At 45.4% G+C, this 20,137-nt stretch overlaps 3 protein-coding genes across 18 annotated transcripts in view; 1 reads left to right on the top strand and 2 right to left on the bottom strand.

The window, feature by feature from the left end:
• Positions 1–339: 339 nt before the first annotated feature.
• Positions 340–6,269, bottom strand: LOC128299369 (tropomyosin-1). 2 transcript variants are annotated; one of them, XM_053035315.1, is made up of 5 exons: positions 6,230–6,269; positions 4,052–4,497; positions 3,758–3,977; positions 3,504–3,681; positions 340–1,243 (listed from the first exon to the last, which is right to left on the bottom strand). In XM_053035315.1, exons 2-5 carry the CDS (start codon positions 4,423–4,425, stop codon positions 1,161–1,163), a joined length of 855 nt encoding a protein of 284 aa, XP_052891275.1. In that variant the 5' UTR covers positions 4,426–4,497; positions 6,230–6,269; the 3' UTR covers positions 340–1,160. The 2 variants fall into 2 exon arrangements, with proteins under 2 accessions (XP_052891275.1, XP_052891274.1); XM_053035314.1 differs by lacking the exon at positions 340–1,243 and adding an exon at positions 2,561–2,794.
• A 4,262-nt stretch (positions 6,270–10,531) lies between these two features.
• LOC128301399 (modular serine protease-like) lies at positions 10,532–12,909 on the top strand. Its single transcript, XM_053037852.1, has 4 exons — positions 10,532–10,699; positions 10,787–11,096; positions 11,166–11,701; positions 11,788–12,909. The coding sequence occupies exons 1-4, from the start codon at positions 10,630–10,632 to the stop codon at positions 12,861–12,863; spliced, it is 1,992 nt and encodes a 663-aa protein (XP_052893812.1). The 5' UTR covers positions 10,532–10,629; the 3' UTR covers positions 12,864–12,909.
• A 19-nt stretch (positions 12,910–12,928) lies between these two features.
• The window catches only part of LOC128301409 (tropomyosin-2), a 42,435-nt gene continuing 35,226 nt past the window's right edge, over positions 12,929–20,137 (bottom strand). For 6 of the 15 annotated variants that reach the window (XM_053037935.1, XM_053037926.1, XM_053037864.1 and 3 more), the window contains one exon: positions 14,325–15,463. In XM_053037935.1, the coding sequence (XP_052893895.1) occupies positions 15,378–15,463 (86 nt within the window). In that variant the 3' untranslated portion in view covers positions 14,325–15,377. Of the gene's footprint in view, positions 13,835–14,324; positions 15,464–16,915; positions 19,426–20,137 lie in introns of those variants that run through there. The other 9 variants (XM_053037952.1, XM_053037890.1, XM_053037909.1 and 6 more) reach the window with 6 other exon arrangements.

Raw genomic sequence — 20,137 nt, 5'->3', positions numbered from 1 at the left:
TGATCCAGAAGTTTAAAATCTTGTGAACTGGTTTAGCAAACACGAGTCTTGCTTGCCTACTATGAAATCTGTGATATAAAAAAAGTTTTCCACAAAACATTGTATGACATTGTGAATAGTAGTATGGATCCATACACGCCTCATGGCGTACTTCAAACAAAACTTGAACTCGTAGTACTCTCCGGAGGGATAAACTCCCTTTTCAACCCCCTTTTTTGATTGAGGCTTCAAGGCTCGTGCCTACCTGACAACGTGATCACAGATCTCGTGCTTATCAAGCAGAGAGCAAAAAAAACCCATCCCCCACGAAATAAAAATCCTCACAGAACACAGTTATAGTGACGCACGGTTTCTGGATGTTTTACTTAAAATTATTTACCGTCCTCATAGTTTTATTCAAAAGATATAAATAATACATTTATCAAGAGAAAGTAGACGTTGGAAGATTGCACATGCTTCAACTGTTTGGTTTGGTGTTGTTAATATGTTTTTTTTTCCCGGATCTAAGACAGTGTGTCACCGCTCTCTCTTTCTCTCTCTCTCTGTTCGCTTCCTGCCGGGGAAGCAGTGCAGAGCCGGGTTCGGCATTGGGTGACTCCCAACACCGAAGTTGACTGACGGACACCACAGTACCACCCACTACACTACGATGCGCGCCCCCCGGTGGGCAAGGTTCTTTTACACAGGGCCCTATGCAAGCCTGGCGACTAGCAACAAATGACAACAACATCAACAACAACAACATGATCATATGGAACCTTGCATTTCTAGGATGGTCTCTTTGGGTGTTTACGAGGGCTTGGCTGATTTTTCTTTTCTGTTGGCTCCTGTACCATCTGGGACGGTGGTGTTAAATATCGCGTTTTAAGATGTTCTTAAGTACTCTCTCTCTCTTTTTCGCACTCCTTCTTACATTTTCTTCACAATTCTTTGTGTATGCTCCTGGCTGTTTACTAAGCTCGTCTCGATTATTTCGATCGCAAAAGTTGGTTAAAAATGCCTTCAAACGGTCGCACTGTTGACGGATAGGTTGGTAGTAATAGAGTTCTGCGCAGGTGTTTCGGAAGGTGCGATCCGGTTCCGGTGTACCAAAGTGCACCAGGACTGAGCATTCGCACACCCCTTCGATCGACCGTCCGATCGAGCCAGAAGGTAGCAGCTTAGTAGCCGGCCAACTCGGCGAACGTGGAGTCCATCTCGTCGGCCAAAGACTTGTATCGGTCCTTGTTGACGCCCAGCTCATCTGCGGAGAAGAGAAACTCGGTGTTACTTTCGCACGGTCTCGTAACGGTCGACCACTCGGCAAATGGATGTAACTCCAACGCGCAAAAAGTACACTTTAAAATACACAGCCACAGATCAGCCGGGGCCTGCCTGTCGGGCCCTTCGATTGACCTGTGGCAGACACGTGATATAGTCCCGCTGTCGATTCGGCCGATTCGATGTTGCAGGCCGCCCCATATTTAAGGGACGCACGTATGAGCCACAAACGTATACTTAAACACAGACGTAACGTTAATGCGTTTTTACGTACAAATGAGAGGTAATCGTTAGTGAAAGCTGGCACAATCCGGTTAGAACAATAAGAATGCAAGGAGTGCGGGATGTTACAAGCAGTAGTTTGCGCAGGTATCGGATGTGGATCTTACTCCTGGTAGAACGATACATGGGCCGGGCAAGAATGGGGGCTTTCGCGTAGATATGGCGGAACAACACAGACATTGGTTGATACATGTGTACACGCACGCACGTAAAAGTGCAACTGATGGTGAACATAGTTTATACAACACAACACAACAACAGAGGTGGAATGCTTTGCTGAATGCTGAACAGTTACGCCACAATTGAAAAGTCGTGTGTAGAAAAGATAACGCATGATTGTCTGTGAGAGCTGGTTGTGTGGCATCCCTGCCGCAAGGACTCAGCCGTGCGGAGCCGGGCCCAGAGATTGCAATGGGGAACTGTGTCGAGGATGTGCAGTTTTGGCAAGATGTATGGAAACACATTTACACATGAACGGAACATCAACGGAACGGAGCGGACGAGCACATTCGGAGGTGAGCATGTGACTGTGTCGGACTGGACATGGCGGACGAGCTTTACAGTGTCACAGTCAAACAAGCGCATTTGTTTCTGTTCCCCTCCACAAGGGGTTTGGGTTTGACAGAATGAAACGAAAATGTTTTGTAATGGAATATAATGGAGTCGAAAGTAAAAACAAAATGTAAATCAAATGGTTGTGTGAAAACTTTCAAAAATCAAATCGAAACGCATAGCAGAATCGTATGTAACGTGCGTTACACATAAATACCTAAAGGTCGATCGTTAGCATCACCGTTTGCTCGATCCATTTGCCGCACCACCAACCAACGTTAACGATGTGTGTACATAGTGCGCTTTGGCTATCGGTGCCGCCATTTTTGGACCGAGCGGAAAACGGCTAGTCGTAGGCAGAAGTACTCAGAAGGCAGAAGGCGCAGGCCGAAGGATATTTAACGAGAGAGCATGTACGCTGTGGGATGTAACTGTGGCTGGGGATGTAAAGGAGATCTTGGTGCAGCGCTTGGGAGTTGGAAAGATCGGGTAGATTGGAGATATAGAAAGAGTGAGAGAGAGGTAGAGTGGCAGCAGAGTGGGTAAGGGAGGTTTTGGAGCAAGCTGGTACGGGCAGGCAGTGACGCCCAACGTTAAGACGGAAGTTAGCGTGCAGTTTAGTATCCGGTAAGTTCGGCGAAGGTCGAATCCAGATCGTCGCAGATCGCCTTGTACTTCTCCTTTTCGTTCATCAGTTTGTCTGCAAGAGATTACAGAAAGGTAGTTGTTAGGATTGCGTGTTGTTCCTGTTGTTGCGGTTCCGAGCCGTGGACGTGGAGAGTTGGACGACGAGAGCGTGGACAAGGACACGAAGGGATTTTGCAGCCGGGTACCAACGGCCAGGCAGTTGGCATTCTCCGGTGTGCACCCAACCGTTCCGGACAGGTGACGTGACACATATGTAGTGTTGATCTCGTCGTGCGAAGTGGATCGCTTTGATCGGTTGTCGTCAGCATTCACTCTGCAACAACAACCATCGCCTAGCCGCCGGCGGGCTTCTAGACGATCGCGTCTTTCGTTCTGTTGTGTGTTTGATTTTGTTTTGGCAAACAGCAAAAGCATCCTTTCGGCTATTTACAGCTCGGGTTATTCAAGGAAGCATACAGCGTAGAGAAATAGAGGTATGTCTGTGTGAATTATGTGTGCGTATGTGTGTACGCGTATGTGGCATCTAACATCTACTGTTACTGGAAAGCCTACATAACATCGAGTATCAGTGTGCGCAATATTCAGTGAAGACTCGCCTCACCGTTGAGCAATCGATTGTCAATTTGTGACGTGTAATGTGCGCACCGGAAGGTAAGATCTTTCGGTTGCGCATACGGTAATGTTTGTACGAGTATGTGTTGCTGTGTGTTTGTGTACTTGGTTGTACATTAGATACAGAGGGCACAATTTCACGAACGTACCTTCTAGTCTGTCGACCTCCTTCTGGAGTTTCTTGACGTTCTTCTCGGCGTTTTCGGCGCGGGTCTCCGCCTCCTTCAGCTTGATGGTCAGGGTCTTCAGCTGGCGCTTGAACTCTTCCACTCTCTGGTTGGCCTTGTCTTCCGACACCTCCAGAGATTTCAGGGAGTTACCGACGACCTGTGGGAACGGAATGGAATGGATGAACTCAGTGAGCTGCACCTGCCGGACGCATAAGTTTTATAGCCTAACGCACCTTCAGCTCCTCCTCAAGCTCCATGATCTTGGCCTCGCCGGACTTGACACGATCCTCAGCGACTTCCAGCTCGTCTTCAACGAAGGCCAGCTTGCGGGACACTTCATCCGACTTGGTATCAGCATCTTCAGCGAGCATACGGGCTTCCTTCAGCTGGTTGGACAGCTGGTCCATACGCTCCTCATCCTGCTGGGAACGGTTCTCCAACACTTTGCACATACTACAAAAGCAAAACCAGCCCGTCAGTCGTACGCATGTCGATAACCACATCAACCAGACACCGCGTTCCCTTACCGGTTGTTCTCATCAGCCGACTGGGTGGCTTCCAGCAGCTTGGACAGCGCGGCGGACGAACGTTCCTCAGACTTTTCCAGATCCTCCTCAACCTGCTGCACCTTGCGGGTCAGGGCGGCTACGTTCGCCTCGGTGGAGGTGAGCAGCTTATCCTTCTCCTCGCAGTCCTTGGTCGCCTGTTCCAGCGACGCCTTGAACTTCTCATGATCCTGAGTGACCTGTTCCAGACGCTTGGTCAGCTCGGCGACCTCCTCCATGATCTTGTCCGCGCGGAGGTTAGCCTCCTTGGCCTGGTTCTCGCAGGTGTCGGCTTTGTCCTGCGCATTATCCTTCTCGATCTTCATCGCCTGCATTTTCTTCTTGATCGCGTCCATTTTGGATGGTTTGTTTTAGCTAACCTCGTGCCACAGAAAAGAAACAGGAAGGAGATTTCCTTAAGGTGCTAGCTGCCGGCAAGACAAATGAAAGGCGACGAATGATTAGCAGACATTATATTGGCTTTCTTACGGCTACACTAGAGAATTTCCCTAACTCAAAAGATGCATTAGACCGTCGACAAATAATCTCCAACACCTTTGTCATATCAACATAATTAATTTAGTACGGGAAAACATGTCAAAGTTCTTAAATAAGACGTCATGGCGCTAGTACCACACAGAGTTGAAAGCACCTTGAGGTAAAGGCTACACCAGTGGCACCAAATTTGCATGCCAGCTCATCCGAAAGCATCACAACGCGAAGGAAAAAACAAGTGCGTTTGGTTGTGCTGCGATTCCTAATTATAGAACATTCAGCTCCTCCATTCCAGCCTGAGCTAGGGTACAATATTGCTAGCTATATACGTACAAAAATCGGACACCGCATTCCATACCCAACGCAACATTCCACGCCCTATCCTTCCCACCAGGGCCCGTCTGCCCATCAGTGACTAGAGAACTGGTTATTTCAAGAAAATTTTCATAAATGTGTAGGCCGCAGGAAGGCAACAATTGCTTTGCTGCTGGCCACGGAGGAACGTGTGAGAGTAGAAGGGATTAGCAAGTAACACCTCCCAGAATCCGCTCATCCCGCCAAGGAAGGTTGTCGCGTGCAGGCAGAACGGAAAGAGGATCGCACACGCATACGCACTGGCTGCGCGTTAGCATTCGTGCGCATCGATTCTAGTAAAAATAGCATCCCAGCCTTTGGTACACAGGCAAGCACGGCAAGCAGCCGCCGAACGGACCTTATAAGAGGAAACGTTCGTCCGCCGGTTTGGCAAATTCTGACATGCGCAAACCAGCGGAAGATTAGTCGCTGCTAGCACGAACATACGATCGATGGCCATTTCTTTTTTTTTCTGGTCCATTTGTTCGATGACTTCAAGCCGGAATGTAATGCATCATGTACATTGCTGATGGAAATAAAGCCTTTTTGTTTCGAAATAAAGGACGTTCTCAAAACTGCACGACTGACCACGGTCCAACAGGCGGTTACTCAATCACACCAAACTCTCGATGGAGACTATTTTTAGTTTCGTGCTTCTTCTCACCTAATACACCCGCTAGCAAACGCGTGTAGCTATAGAGCATTTTTTTTGGTGCTTGTTTCGTGACAAGATTTAGGCTGCGTGGTTAATTATAACCGTTGCGTGAAAATTGTTCGCTCCTCGTGAAAAGGGGGCGCTATTTCGGGGACCCACATATCCCTGTCCAACTGACCGGGTCTTTCACGGACACCTGTATATGCGCACGGTACTGTCACTGCTGCTGGATCGTCACACAGAGAATCCTTGCCGTTTCACAACCTACCTCACCCTCCTCCCCCCCCCCCCCCACTCTTCCAATGCGTCCCCCCACCCACACCCTTTGTTGTTGTTGTTTTTGTGCGCTTGCTTCCAATCACTCCCAAATTCACATCTTTTTTTCTCGTGTTTTCCTTCGGTCCTTGGAGTCACAATTATTTTCCTTTCTTCTACATATTTCTACCAATTAAGAATCTCAACGTGAAGGAAGATGCACTTTAAATTGCACTTGTTTTTCATGTTCTTTGCAAAGCCACCGCCATAGTGTGCTCGGTTCATAGTTTGAATATTTTCTTACGATAAGTATTGTTCCACTTGTCCCTTAAGGATCCCTTAAAACTACAGATCGCTGATCGGCCAAAATAAAAAAAAACAACAAAAACAACAAAACCAACCTGAGCGCTTTCACTCAAATCCTCGCAAGACTAAAAACACGATAGCACTGAGTAGTGCAATACGAGGAAAACTCCGATTGACCCCTTGCGCCGACCGACGCACACAGTCGTACGGAAAACCCCCGGATAGTGCCCGAAGTCCACCACCACAATCTAAACTCGCACACACACACACACACGCACACAATTCCATACACACACAGATGGAGCCGAAAGGTGGGGAAAATTCGTGCGTACTGGTCGTGTGCTGCAAGATCGAAGAGCTGACGTCACCGTACCGATTTTCCCCTAATTTCCCGACCGAACATTCACTTCTCGAATGGTGGTAGTGGTAATGCGTGGGTCGCACATGTTCCCCGCCGTGTATCCATCACGATCGTGACGTTGGGGCGTGTGATCGTGATCGCACGCGCACTAAGCGTCATCCTTCGAAGCGATGGAAAACCCCCTTTTTAGCGAACTTCATTTGGTTCGTGGGTTGTAAAGAAACGCACAACCATAAAGCCGAGTCCGTGCATGAGCAGAAGATTTGCTGTTCGCTTCGGATTTTTTGCCGTGCTCGCCTGCTAACACGCTTTCGCTTTGCGCATCGATTCTAAATTTGAACGCGTACTGTTGAACACTGACGATGTTTTTTTTTTATTATTCCTTCACTCTGTTAATTTTTTCAACCCTAATTTTTCACCACCAACGGGCAACAGCGCAGGCAAGTGGTTTCGAGTCGGAAAAAATAACAAACGCTGAAGAAACATTTGGTTCGCCTTCGGTACCAAAAATATATCTTTGAAGGAATATTAAATTTTCATCATCCGGCTGGCCAGTTTCGTTTCCCCGTGCCTTTAGCCTTCGTCTTCCGGCGGTGGTGAGACGGTCAGTAAATTGACCCAAAAATTTAGATCACACGCCTGAGCGCATTTCAATTCTGGGAAGAAAAAAAAAACAAGATCTATGCATGGCAGCAGTTGGTTGCATATTTACATTCTTTTAAATTTCTTTTCTTTTAAGCACGAAGAATGAAGTTAGTCATGCTATGCCACACAGTTTAGGTGATATATTTCTAAACATTTTTTTCTTTTTGCGAGAGAAATGGTTTATAAGCATTCCCCAGGCGGACAATATAGTTTTCTTTAATGAATTTTATGATCTTTCTTAATTGAAAATTTCATTTAAAAAGAAATTAATTTAAAATACTGATAGCGAACCCTTCAAATGGCTAGTTGTTTTCATCCATTTTAGCAATTTTACCACGAATTAACCCATTACATCCCACGGGTACGATATCCTTATCCAAATCTGGGAAAATAATACCAAACGGAGAACTGGGACATTATTTTCTTTCAGTCATTTTCAGAACTCGAGCTATCTGAAGAACAAAAGTTCAATTTTTCGTATATTTTATATCATATTGTCATAAATTAGATCGTTCGTCTATTATATATATTTTTTTATTTATTCAAGAACGGAAAGGCCGTATTGTTTTTCGTCTATTATCATATTATCACAAATTTAATCAAAGTAGAATCCGTTAAAATGCATTTTTGCTCACTTTTTCTACTCGATTTTTCCCAAACTGTACACACTTCAATACACAACCAAAGCAAACCCACAAAGTGTTCCTGGCACTAATGCCACTACAGCATTACACTTTAATTATTTCTTGATTTCATTAAAAACAAGCTAGCCACTTCAGTTTAAAATATGCAGCATTTCATATGCTGGGATGTAATGTGTTTAACTCGATCTAGCTCCAGTAGTTTTGGTATCTGATTAGAATGACACCATGAAACTCAGTTCATTGATTCCTTTCAAAATCTTCACCTGAACAGAGCAGGTGTGGAATGCCCAAAGCGAGTTGAGCGAAGTAATAAAATGGAGCAAGATTAAGATTGTTCGTCCGGAGAGTTGCTGTAAAATTTTCAAAAATCGCACAATCGGCAGAAAAATTTTTGGGGCCTCCAACACGGCGAGGCCCTAGGCGACCGCCTACTGCGCCTACCGTTTGATCCGCTGCTGTTAAAACGTATTAGTAAAAGAATTACTAAACGGTCGCATTTGTCCTCTCGCATTTATCTTCACTAGATTTAAATTATATTTGTACACAGTGGAGGATCAATCCCCTTGGAGGCCCAGTGCGGAATTTTTAATGGGGGCCTATAATTTTGCTACGGCATTATCTTTGTTAGGGATGTGTACTTCAAACATGATTTAACAACACCAGCAAAGTCTCGGAAAGAAAGCTCCCTTGCGTACATCTCAGAGTTCTGTTGCGCAGCCCTGTAAACGGGCCTAGTATATATAAACGTTTGTATGCGCTAAGGAGAGCCATAACGCCACTACTTCGATCACATTTTCTATGACTCACGTACATTTACTATTCCTGATTAGTCCAACGCCTTCTACGATTATTCGCCCAAGGTACCGTTTTCAATCGGTTTACTTCTTCGGTAACAATCAGAGAAATTTCTTAGCAACCTATTTCGCTCATGTTGATTTTTTAGGCGATGAACAACACAATTGTTTTCGGATTTCCAATACCAGGAAAGCATGTTTTTCAAGAGGTGACACCTGCAGTGTGGAATTTATTTGCCCATCACTATTGCATTGCATACTATCAAACAATGGTTATATAAAAACATTTGTTTCTATGTGATGAATTAAATGCAGACAAGAATATCGACTTTGTGACTCTCAAGTATAAACGAAATTGCACCAGGACCAAGAACACAAATTTTCCAGTTAGTGGAGAAAAATTCCTTCGAAAACTACCAGTTTCCGAACGTATAATACCAGGAGAGCATCCACGGAAGAGGTAGCTCCTAGTACAGCAATTTTGCTCAAAAACCGCCGAAAGGTATGCAATGTTTACACATCAACTTTGCATACAAACCAGCTGTTTTCAGATTTTCGATACCAGGAGAGCATGTTTTTCAAGAGGTAACACCTGGTACCAGCCGAGTATCGAGATGTTGCACAACACATGTTGCGCAACACATGTTGCGCAACATATGTTGCACAACATCTGGCTTGCAACATATGTCGCGCAACATATGTTGCGCAACATCTGGCATGCAACATCTTACATGCAACAACTTGGGATTGCAACTTTGCTCAAAAACCGCCGAAAGGTATGCAATGTTTAAACACTAATTTTCCCGTTAATCGAGAAAAAAATTTTCGAAAACTACCAGTTTCCGAATGTAAGTACCAGGAGAGCATCCACGGAAGAGGTAGCTCCTGGTACTACGCCGTAAGGTATGCAATGTTTATATTGTGTATAAACATTGCATACCTTACGACGTTTATTTGATGTATAAACATTGCATACCTTACGGCGGTTTTTGAGCAAAATTGCTGTACTAGGAGCTACCTCTTCCGTGGATGCTCCCCTGGTATTATACGTTCGGAAACTGGTAGTTTTCGAAGAAATTTTTCTCCACTAACTGGAAAATTTGTGTTCTTGGTCCTGGTGCAATTTCGTTTATACTTGAGAGTCACAAAGTCGATATTCTTCTCTGCATTTAATTTATCACATAGAAACAAATGTTTTTATATAACCAAGGAAGATATTATTGATCAATTTTTTACCTTTTTAATTAAATTTTGTGCTATGAATTAACTCTGCTGTTAAATTTTCAAAAATCGCACAATCGACACACATTTTTTGGGGCCCCCAACACGGCGAGGCTCTAGGCGACCGCCTACTCCGCCTACCGTTTGAATCGCCGCTGTTTGTACAGAACAGCAGTAATCTTTCAGTAGATCACAAATTGTAATTGTTTCACATTATTTCCCCATACCTGAACGTCGACCATTTACGTCTGTTTCTTTCGTGCGAACGCTTATTCATTTGTAAAATAGTTTTAAAACAACTCTTACAACAACCCCGTCACCAAAAATATCACCGCCAGCTCATATTTATTTTTAAAACCGGCTGTCGCAAGAATTTCCTACACGTAAACAGCCGGTCTCAATTGATAACGTTTCCGTATTACATCGACGCAGCATCAATCGAATGCGCCATAGTATTATGCACGAGAGGTGCAACCATTCGCATCACTTCCACTACCATTGACCTATGCTCGGCACAATGCGATTTCATTTCGCGAAGCCCATCGACAGCTTCATCCCACATCCGATCTGGATGAGATGGCAAACAACATCAAACAGGTTCTCACGTACACGCATACCAGTGCCATCGGACAACGCGATAACGAACGTACGCTTGCACCACACAGCTACGAGAGACAGGGCTGCCCGTGTTGCAAAGCACACGGTCATTAGAAGCTTTGTAACCTTAGTTACGGTCAGCCGCTAACGCGTACAGTTCCACGCAATGTGTGCAATGTAAGATGGAAACGAAAACAAACCACTGAAAGTTTCTGCCTAATTTCATCTCACAAATGGTTCGCAAAAGAAAGTGGCTATTGTGGGGATTGCTTTGTACGTTGGCTCTAGTGACATCATCGAGCGGTAAGTAAGCTGTAAAACTAAGCAGGGTTCTCCCTGTTCTCGATGTGGGGATTCCCATGCGTGTGTTTTCTCTTCGCGTCAGCGCAGCAGCATCATCGTTTACGCGCGATCGTCGAAAAGTGTGCAACTATTACGAATGGAAGTGCAGCAGCGGACAGTGCATCGAGTCCCACCAGCAGTGCGACGGTGTGATCGACTGCAAGGACGGATCGGACGAAACGTCCAAAAGCTGTGCCTTTATACGTTGTCCTAGCTACGCATTTCGCTGCCAGTACGGTGCGTGCGTCGATGGGAACGCACTGTGCAATGGTGTACGGGAGTGTGCCGACCATTCCGACGAACACGCACACTGTCCCGGGAATAGTGGATTGATTTTGGCATCGCACGGCAACTGTTCGTAAGTATTTGTAGCATCATCAGGCAGGAGAACGCTGAAGTGTTTGATGACGATCTGTTTTGTTTCCAGCAATACCGAGTTTTCCTGCCGCTCGAGCGAATGCATACCGGCGGATCAGGTGTGCGACGGACAAGAAGATTGTCCGGACGGTACGGACGAAACGCAACAGCTCTGCAGCCTTGTATTCTGTCCATCGTTTTCGTTCCGCTGCGGCTACGGTGCGTGTATCGGTGGGTACTCCAAGTGTGACGGTGTCATAGACTGCCGGGATGGTTCGGATGAGGATGAGTTGCTTTGCGGAAAGCCGTTCCCATCCACGACACCACGATCGACTACTGCGGTGACCTCAACGACGACTACCACCTCGACCACAACACCGGCCCCAGTTACCGGACCACCGGGATCGTGCCGGGTTCCATCAGCACCGCCGCATGGACGAGTCCTGTTGGACGAAAGTGCCCAACACGTCCAGATAAGACCGGGAGAGTTTATCGAAAACTATAACTCCGTGTACATAGTGTGCGATGATAAGTACACACTGAAGGGAACTGCCACCATCGTCTGTCTCGATGGTGACTGGCTTGAACCGTTTCCGGTTTGTGAAAGTAAGCATAATCGATTGTTCTTGTGCCGCTTCGCCAGTATTGCCACATTCTAATGTTTGGTTGTATTGTTTCACGTTATTTTTCAGAATATTGCTCCGAAATTCCAATCAATGGAATTACGATCGAACCGTTCTGTGAGTATCAGCGTCGTCAAATTACCTGCAAGCGGCCACTTCCTCCGGCAACGAGAGTACGAATCGGTTGCCGGGTCGGCTACCAGAAACCACTCGAGCCCGTCAACGAAACGCTCAACTGTGTGGACGGAACGTGGGACGGTGCGGTGTTTCGCTGCGAGCCAGTATGCGGTACGCCAACACCTGACGCGGAAGCGTACATTATCGGTGGGCGTAAGGTGTCCATCGCCGAAGTTCCCTGGCATATGGCGATCTACAAAAATCTCAACGATTCCTCACTGTCCGATCTGCGATCGGTCGACTGGCAGTACGTGTGCGGTGGGTCCATCCTTACCGAGCGGCTCGTCGTGACCGCTGCCCACTGCTTCTGGGCAACGGAAGGGTTCTTCGACAAGCGCTTCTTCCGGCTGGTGGCCGGAAAGTACAGACGCAGTATAAGTGCGATCGAAGCACTACCGCCGCAGTACTTCCAGATTCACGAGATACTGCATCAGCCACAGTATCAGGACTTTTCCGGCTACTACAACCTGGACATTGCGATCGTGGTGTTGAGCGATTTCATTTCCTTCCGGACGTACATCCGGCCAATCTGTCTGGAGCGGAATTTTCGCACCGAAAGCGAAAAACGCATCAAGCCGAACAGTGTCGGTCGCGTGGCAGGGTGGGGCTTTACTACCTCCACCGGCAATCTGAGCAGTGTGCTGAAGGTGATCGATATTCCGACGGTGGATTATGTGACGTGCCGGGAGTTTTCACCCGTCGCTTATCGTCCATTCCTGACCGGTGATAAGTTCTGTGCCGGCGATCCACGCACCGGAACCGGCGTATGCCAGGGCGATAGCGGAGGTGGATTCGCACTGGGGAAGGAAGTGGGCGGGGACACCGTGTACTATCTGTACGGGTTGGTTAGCTCTGCACCGCGCGCATCGGACGGTGGGTGCGATAATAATAAGTACGTTGCCTTTACCGAGGTGCAAAACTACATTCCTATGATACTGGACGCGGAGGGTCGGTATCCGGTGATATAAACCAAACGGTTGCACACCTGCGCGGAAAGCATTTCATTGTGGATCGATCTTTATTACTGATTCTCTTGCCGTTAGCACTTTTACATTTAGGGTTTTAGATATATAGTTCTGGAATGCGAGCGAAAAACTTTCCTCTTTTGTTTTCTTCAACTTGATTACTTGAACTTGTTCACCACGGTGGTATCACCCTCTGATTTTCGTTTGCTGACCAAATACGGTCGCTTTCCTTCTTCTCCTAAATCGAAAAACCTAGCAGCAAATCACAAAAGCGTCACAAAATTTGCGTTTATCAGAATCAATAGAATCGGCTCGAGAGAGCTAATGAGGCTACCATCTTTCCCTCTATGCTTTGTCTTTCCCTCACGATTTGGATTTTATTTTAAATGTCATCAAGCGCACAATACCTACACACTTCTAAATAAGCTTTATATTTTATCTGTACTGGACCACCGCGCCACCATTGGATTGTACCGTGCTGGGACATACGCGCGATTTGTCTTGAGTGTATTTTACGCGGCGATAGCAGAGAAAATCAGTAAAACGTGCAATGATTGAAACCTAGACAAAATTAATAGTTCGATCCAGTACTGCGCCGTCTCTCGCAACATTGGAAAATGTAACATTTCTTCTGTTTTACTTCCTTGGAACCGTCAAAACGTTGCTAAGCGAATGTGTGCTTTGGCGTCAATAAATACCACAGCAGTTTGGAATGTGTTGTGTTGTTATATCTCCGGCCCGACCAGGCGGTGACGTGAATTGGCGAACGATGATGGATTAATGGTGATGCAATTTGGAAATGATTATGTCGTATCATTAGCGACCGTGCGAATACATCCCCGCCAGGTTTGTGCTGCGCTGCTGGTGACTGTACCGGGCAGTGGCAGTCGGTTAGTATCCGGACAGGTCAGCAAATGTAAGGTCCAGCTCGGCAGCGATTGCTTTGTACTTTGATTTCTCTTTGTTAAGATCATCTGCAAGAGGTAGTTGAAAAAGAGAAATGGGTGTTATACATACATAAAGTGTAGAAATTTTCTTCATGGTCGCAAATAAAATTCAAAGTATATGAACAAACGGGCAGTTCGTTCAAACGTGTTGTTCGTTTTGCATACTGTCAGGCGTTTACCGTAGCTATTTGCCCTGAAAGAACGTTACAGTTATGCGGATTGCATACTTTGAGTCTGTTAAGGTTCAATACACCCGAAAATGTTTTACTAATCTGTGTCACGCAATTCCACACAACTGTACATTATGTATTGTAATAAATGCGAATGGGTAATGAAATAAAAGTAGAACGCTACATGTTCTCTCAAATAATATTGTACTTTCACAATTTCAAATTTTTACTAAACTGCAAAACAAAAATACTTACGCAAAACCATAAAATACATTCACATCAACAGCTACAAGAAACAAAACGCAAAGCTTGAAAATAAAATTTTAAATTTATTTATTACATACAAATAAATGGTTCAAGGAAGAGAACAACAGTGAACGATCTCATTTCTCTATCTGGGAAGACGACACAAACCAAAAAGCAACTACGAAACATAGAAACTAGAAATGAAAACTCAAAACACGTGCTTCCTCCAATCGAGTTATACCGTTGTTGTTGTTGTTGATGTTGCATTTCTTGTCGTATAAGTACTCTTAGCTCTTTATTATTGGATTTCTCTCAGCGGTTTTACCTTTTTTTTCATTTATAATAAACATATCATAATACATCGAAATAAAGAAGATATTTTCTGTGTGTAAGTGCTTGTGTTTACTTTTTTGTTGGTTTCTTTGCTCACTCTCTGTTTGCGTTCTTTTTTTTTGTTTTAATTATTATAGGGCGCTTTCGCTCTTCTGTAAACATCAGAAAACGCATCCATTGCACTGCCTTATTAACCACTGCGCGCACCACCCTATCGGTACCAACATTCGACCGACATTGATTCTGGTTGATAAACTCTTTCGCTTTCTCTTTGTTGAACAAACAAACGGAAACGGCGATAACGACGGTGGCGATATATTGTACTTCCAAAATAAGCCAAACGACACCATTTCATCCAGACCGGAAGAAATGCGCCGTTCGCTCTCTACTCGTTGCGTAAACTCGGAAACAGTGCGCACACAAACAGCAAAGATTGATCGTACGCATTCAGCAGTACATGACGACCCTCACTAGGCCCCCTTAACCGGGCAAGTAGGGTGTTTCAGTTATTGAGTATTTTCATCCGTGTCTCTCGATGATTTTGCCTGCTTTCAGCCTATCATCCGGCGACAGGTGGTACTGACGGTGGTGGTTGTGGTGGCTTCAGGAATGCAGCGAACGTTTCCTTCTGTTCTGCGCTCCTCTCATCGTTGTGGCGCATGGTGATGTTCAGCACGCCAACCTTCTTGGGGGCCTCAACCCTGCACGGTACACCTACAGCCAGCCGATGGTAATTATGGTGGAACTGATGGTGACGTTGACACTGCCATTGGTGACCGCGCAAAGAAGCGGAAGCCTCGCATCCCTCCGGCAGGGATGGCTTATTCCTTGAGGATGAGCTCGACGAAGGCGGTGTCGAGATCGTCTCCGATTTCCCTGTACTTCTCCTTCTCCATGACGAGTTCGTCTGCGCGTATGAAGATGAACGGGTGTAGTGGGGTAGTAACCGTAGCGCAGTAGTAGTAGTGACAGTGATAGAACAGTATATGTAAGAAGAACGATGACACACAACCGCGACGCGAGTTCACGATGGCAAAAGAAACAGAACGGAAAATTCATAACGTAAGAATCGATTGACATCAACTGATACAGCTAGCGCTATGATCGACAATGATCTCTCCTCGGATGATGCGTTCGCTTTTCGTTACTTAGAAGCGGATGCGGTTGTTTGCTATTGCGATCTCAAACGCACATTCACAATTGGTCGCAAATTGCGAGTTAATAGCGAGCCGGTTTCTGTAAAAGCTGTACAATCTTAGCGTGGTCGTCGATCAGGTGAGGGGTTTTTTTTTCATAACCCAATCGCGATCCATTCAATACGGCGTTTGTTTATCGATTTATTGGTATTGATTTATAATAAAAAAGCACACATCTCTTGCAAACGAGGGCGGTATGAAAAGAAGAGTAAAAAAGGATAATTTGCTAAGCAAAACAAGCAAAGGAACGAGGACGCGCAGGAACGAGGTATAGCAAAAGCAGATGGGAGATAGATGGCAGCTCTCCGTAACGGGGGCGGATACGGAACTGGCACGAATCACCCTTTACGATGCTGGTGCTTCCGCTTCCGGTGCCGGTTCGGCGGGTGGAGCTTCCGGTGCTGGTGCCGCTTCCGCTGGTGGGGCTTCTCCTTCTGCCGGGGCAGCAGCAGCTTCTGCTGGTGCCGCATCGGCCGGTGGGGCCGCCTCTGCTGCACCTTCTGCTGGTGCTTCCGCCGGTGCTGCTTCCGGTGCGGGTGCCGCCGCTTCGGCCGGTGCCGCCTCCTTCGCCGGGGACGTCTTCGGTGTCGTGCCGGTGGACGAACGCACGTACGGCACCTCAGCCGCCTCTGGCGGGAAGTGCTTGCGCAGCTCGAACGGGCTCGGTGTACGGGCCTTGGACGGAGCGGCCGGAGCACCGTCGCCGCCTGCCGCAGCACCTTCGCCACCCTCGGCCGCCGCAGCAGCTTCCTCCTTCGGTGCTGGCGGTGGCGGTGGTGGCGTCGGCAGCTTCGGCGGCGGCGGTGGAGTCTTCGGCTTCGGACGACGCTCCGTCCAGATCGGGTCGATGCCGGGGATGAGATCGACGAAGGCAAAGTCAAGATCGTCACCGATTTCGGCGTAACGTAGCTTCTCGACGATCAGCTCATCTGAACGGGATATTTATATGCGATGCACAAGCGACGATCGAAGAGATCGTGGTGTCAAGGTGGCGAGCAGTTTTCGATTGAGCGTAAAGAAGCAAATGTGAACGCAGGTCACATAGGAGGCAAATAAGAAAATAAAAGCAAACAATAGCGTAAGCGAACACGCGTAAAATAAGAACAAAAACACAATATTACAGCACTAGGAACACAAACAGAAAACAAAATAGCACACACACATACAAGAGTTGTGGGATTTTTTACTCGATTTACGATAAAATAATATATTATAAACACTCAAATACAATAAAGGGGGTTTTCTCGCTGTTTTCCCCCACATTTAACCTGCGTTCGACTTGGTGTATGTGGTGGTCGTGTGTGTGTGTGTTTTTTTTTTCTTAAAGGAGAGTGTAATTTCGGTGTGTATTCGTGTATCGATGTGTGATCGTGTTGATAATGTTTTTTTTTTGTTTTTTTTGAAGCGAGGGAATTCCATCCTATGACCGGAAACAATTACACACGCACACACGCGTCTTCTTTAGATCTCCCTTTTCGCGTAAGCTTACCATCTAAACTAGCATTGAAGTGTATAAGAAAATTGAAACTCCTAAAGGCACGTTTTAACGGTCTTTTGCTGGCATTCGCGCATTCCTTTTCAATATCTGCCGGTATACATGCAAAATCGTGAGATGTTGATTACTTTCACGGTCCAATTTCTTACATCATTATGCTTTGACCTATTCTGTACTCTAACACTTGGTCATTCTCGTTGACACAGTGTTCATTAGATCAATTTATGCGACGCTCTTCTAGGGGGGGATAGAGAATTAGGGAACTAGGCTCCTGTTTCTTTTTCTTTTTTGCTATAGCACTACTTTTAAAGGCCGGAAAAGAGAACGATCAACCGTTACCGACGAGACCACCAGCGACGGATGCATTTCAAACATGCATATCCGTGCTTGTTACGTGACGGTCTTGCTCTAGTACTCACTACCGCGATTTCGTCCTGCATGCGTACACGCAAAGGTGTTGATTCAGTGGATACGGACAGGGAACGATGATGCGCAAGAGCTAAAATAACATTGTAAAGCGATAAAGAAGAAAAATCAACCAACGTGTACGTTACGGTGTGTTGGAAAGGACACATATTTCTTATCGTCAGCATGTGTGCGAAAATAATTAGAAGAATTGTAATCTTCATACCAAAAAAAAAAACATGGAGGAATAATACGATGCCCCAATGCGTTACGACACAATGGAGCTTCAAAAGTTTTGATTTACTAGTACTACTGCACACCTGTGTTCGGTGAAGCACGATCTCCTCTTAAATGTAATGTACAATGCGTAATCCTTCTTGTGTATTTGTTTCAAACGTCTTTTCAACACTAACTTTATTACCGGAATGCCATCGTTGGAATGTTCTGTCGGTCTTTCTCGGTGTGGATTTAAAATCGAAATAAAAAGCACGGCCCAAATTCCGCGTAACACGCGCCGGGAAGAAATGGGAATGGAAGATCGTAGAACCTTCAAAAAAAAAAACATGTAACCTATCTTATCCGGAAAAAGCCTGTCTTTTACACATTTTGTTTTGCTTTACAACGCATTTATGCTAGTTTAAAAAAAAACATACGTTATCTATTGCTCCTACGGTGCACGTCATGTGGCACACGGTGTGTGATGCCACCACTCTCAGCTTACAGATCAATCTCTAAAATGCAACAAACAAAAAAACTTAAAACATGACACGACACTAGTCACTCGCATTCGCTCATCTACTACCTTGTGTTTGTGTGTGTGCTTCTGACTTATGATAATCATGACTTATCAAGAAAATTATCTTCTGTTTTTTTACAATTGCATTAAATCCACAGTGGCTCATATAAATCGATCGTTTCACTTGTGTTTATGTTCCATTCGCACCGCTGGATGTGATTGTTTTTTCGCAACATTAACAAGGAGCTTGATATCCTTCTACACACTTTGCACACACTGCAATGTTGGTTTGTGCGTAATATTGTTCACAACAGAAAACCTACAATACTCGCTTTGCTATCTCTTCTTGCCAGAAATGTTTCGATTGTTCCTCACGATCCGCACACTGATCTCCTGATCATTGATCATCCATGCTTGTTCACGTGTTCTAGTGTCGCACGATCTGCTTTTCTTCTATACCTATACGCTGCAGGCGATGAGCGCTTTTAACTTCTTAAATGAATGGAGATGTATGGGGCAAAAATTGAATTCCATAGTAATGTGTACAGAAATGCGTTTATCTGTGTGTATGTGTGTGGTAAAATTGTTACGTGCGTGTGGGTTTTGTTTGTTGCTAGCTGTGAAGGATTTTGGCATACTGGTTGATCTGTGCGCACGCACGCCATTTTGCATATCCGGCTTGTCAATAATACATTAATTTTTTTCTCCAGCACAATTTTACAAACGTTTCTTCTTCCTTTTCCTTGTCGCTCACAAACATAATTCGCGTTTTTTGTTTTCGCTACATCTGGATCATCTTTTCCACTCCTTTTAACAACCACGAGGATACCACCGCGGGTATGCACGCCGAGGGTATTCTGGTGGCCCCCAACCCCACATGCATCATCATCCTCTTATTTCGGCAGCCACCGGATTTGCCGCAATTGCCATTTGCAAAAGGCCGACGCGTTCGCATTACATGTTCTGGATGTCGTGCAGGGTCGCTTCCATCTCCTCCTGAAGCATTTTGTTCTTGGCACGCTCGACCGTCAGCTCGTCTGCGGGGGCCCATCCCATCCCACATGTGATTTTTGTTTGAGTCGTGTTGATGTTCGTGGGATGTCACACGACGCAATGCAGGTGAGCGCCGATACGATACACAGGTGTTGCATTTGTGTTTTGTTGTTGTTGTTGCGATCATTCACGTGATCGGTTTTTGCGTTTAAATTCATGTTCATGTGTGAGAACACACCAGAGGGCGCACAACACACACACAGCATCATGTTCAGGCAAGGTAACAACAATGGTTCGGCAATACATTCGATTAGCGGATAGGCATGGTAGAAAGGCGCACACACACATCGCATTCAAAACGGGTTAAAGGACACCAAAAAAAAATAAGAAAAAAAAGAAAACAAAATGGTAAAACCACATTAAATAGAACCTTTAAAAACTAGCGTTTAATAAAACGAGCACTGTCTCATATAGATACTACATCGGAATCGAAATGTGCAAAAACTTAATCAAAAAATAAAAAACAAACAAAAATAATACTCTGCAAAGAGTACAACTGTACAACACATTTTTAAATACATTATCTTTTGTTCGTAATACTATTTAGTCTTTAAGAGAGATCGACACTTTTTTCCTAACAAACACTCATGTTTTTTTTCTTCTAGTGGTTAATAATAACATAAACAAACTCACAGCAATGGTGTTTAGCTTTGGGCAAAGGTTTAGCGATATTAATACAACTGCAAACTCAGTTTG

The sequence above is a fragment of the Anopheles moucheti genome, chromosome 2, assembly GCF_943734755.1.
Source record: "Anopheles moucheti chromosome 2, idAnoMoucSN_F20_07, whole genome shotgun sequence".
NCBI classification, from domain to species: domain Eukaryota; kingdom Metazoa; phylum Arthropoda; class Insecta; order Diptera; family Culicidae; genus Anopheles; species Anopheles moucheti.
This window is presented reverse-complemented; position numbering and strand designations above follow the sequence as displayed.

Coding starts and splice junctions, on each gene's coding strand:
- LOC128299369 (XM_053035315.1), bottom strand. CDS start 4,425: ATGGACGCGATCAAGAAGAAAATGCAGGCGATGAAGATCGAGAAGGAT. Junction 3,978..4,051: donor TCGGCTGATGAGAACAACCG/GTAAGGGAACGC, acceptor TTGCTTTTGTAG/TATGTGCAAAGTGTTGGAGA. Junction 3,682..3,757: donor AGCTTGAGGAGGAGCTGAAG/GTGCGTTAGGCT, acceptor CCGTTCCCACAG/GTCGTCGGTAACTCCCTGAA.
- LOC128301399 (XM_053037852.1), top strand. CDS start 10,630: ATGGTTCGCAAAAGAAAGTGGCTATTGTGGGGATTGCTTTGTACGTTG. Junction 11,097..11,165: donor GCATCGCACGGCAACTGTTC/GTAAGTATTTGT, acceptor TTTTGTTTCCAG/CAATACCGAGTTTTCCTGCC. Junction 11,702..11,787: donor ACCGTTTCCGGTTTGTGAAA/GTAAGCATAATC, acceptor GTTATTTTTCAG/AATATTGCTCCGAAATTCCA.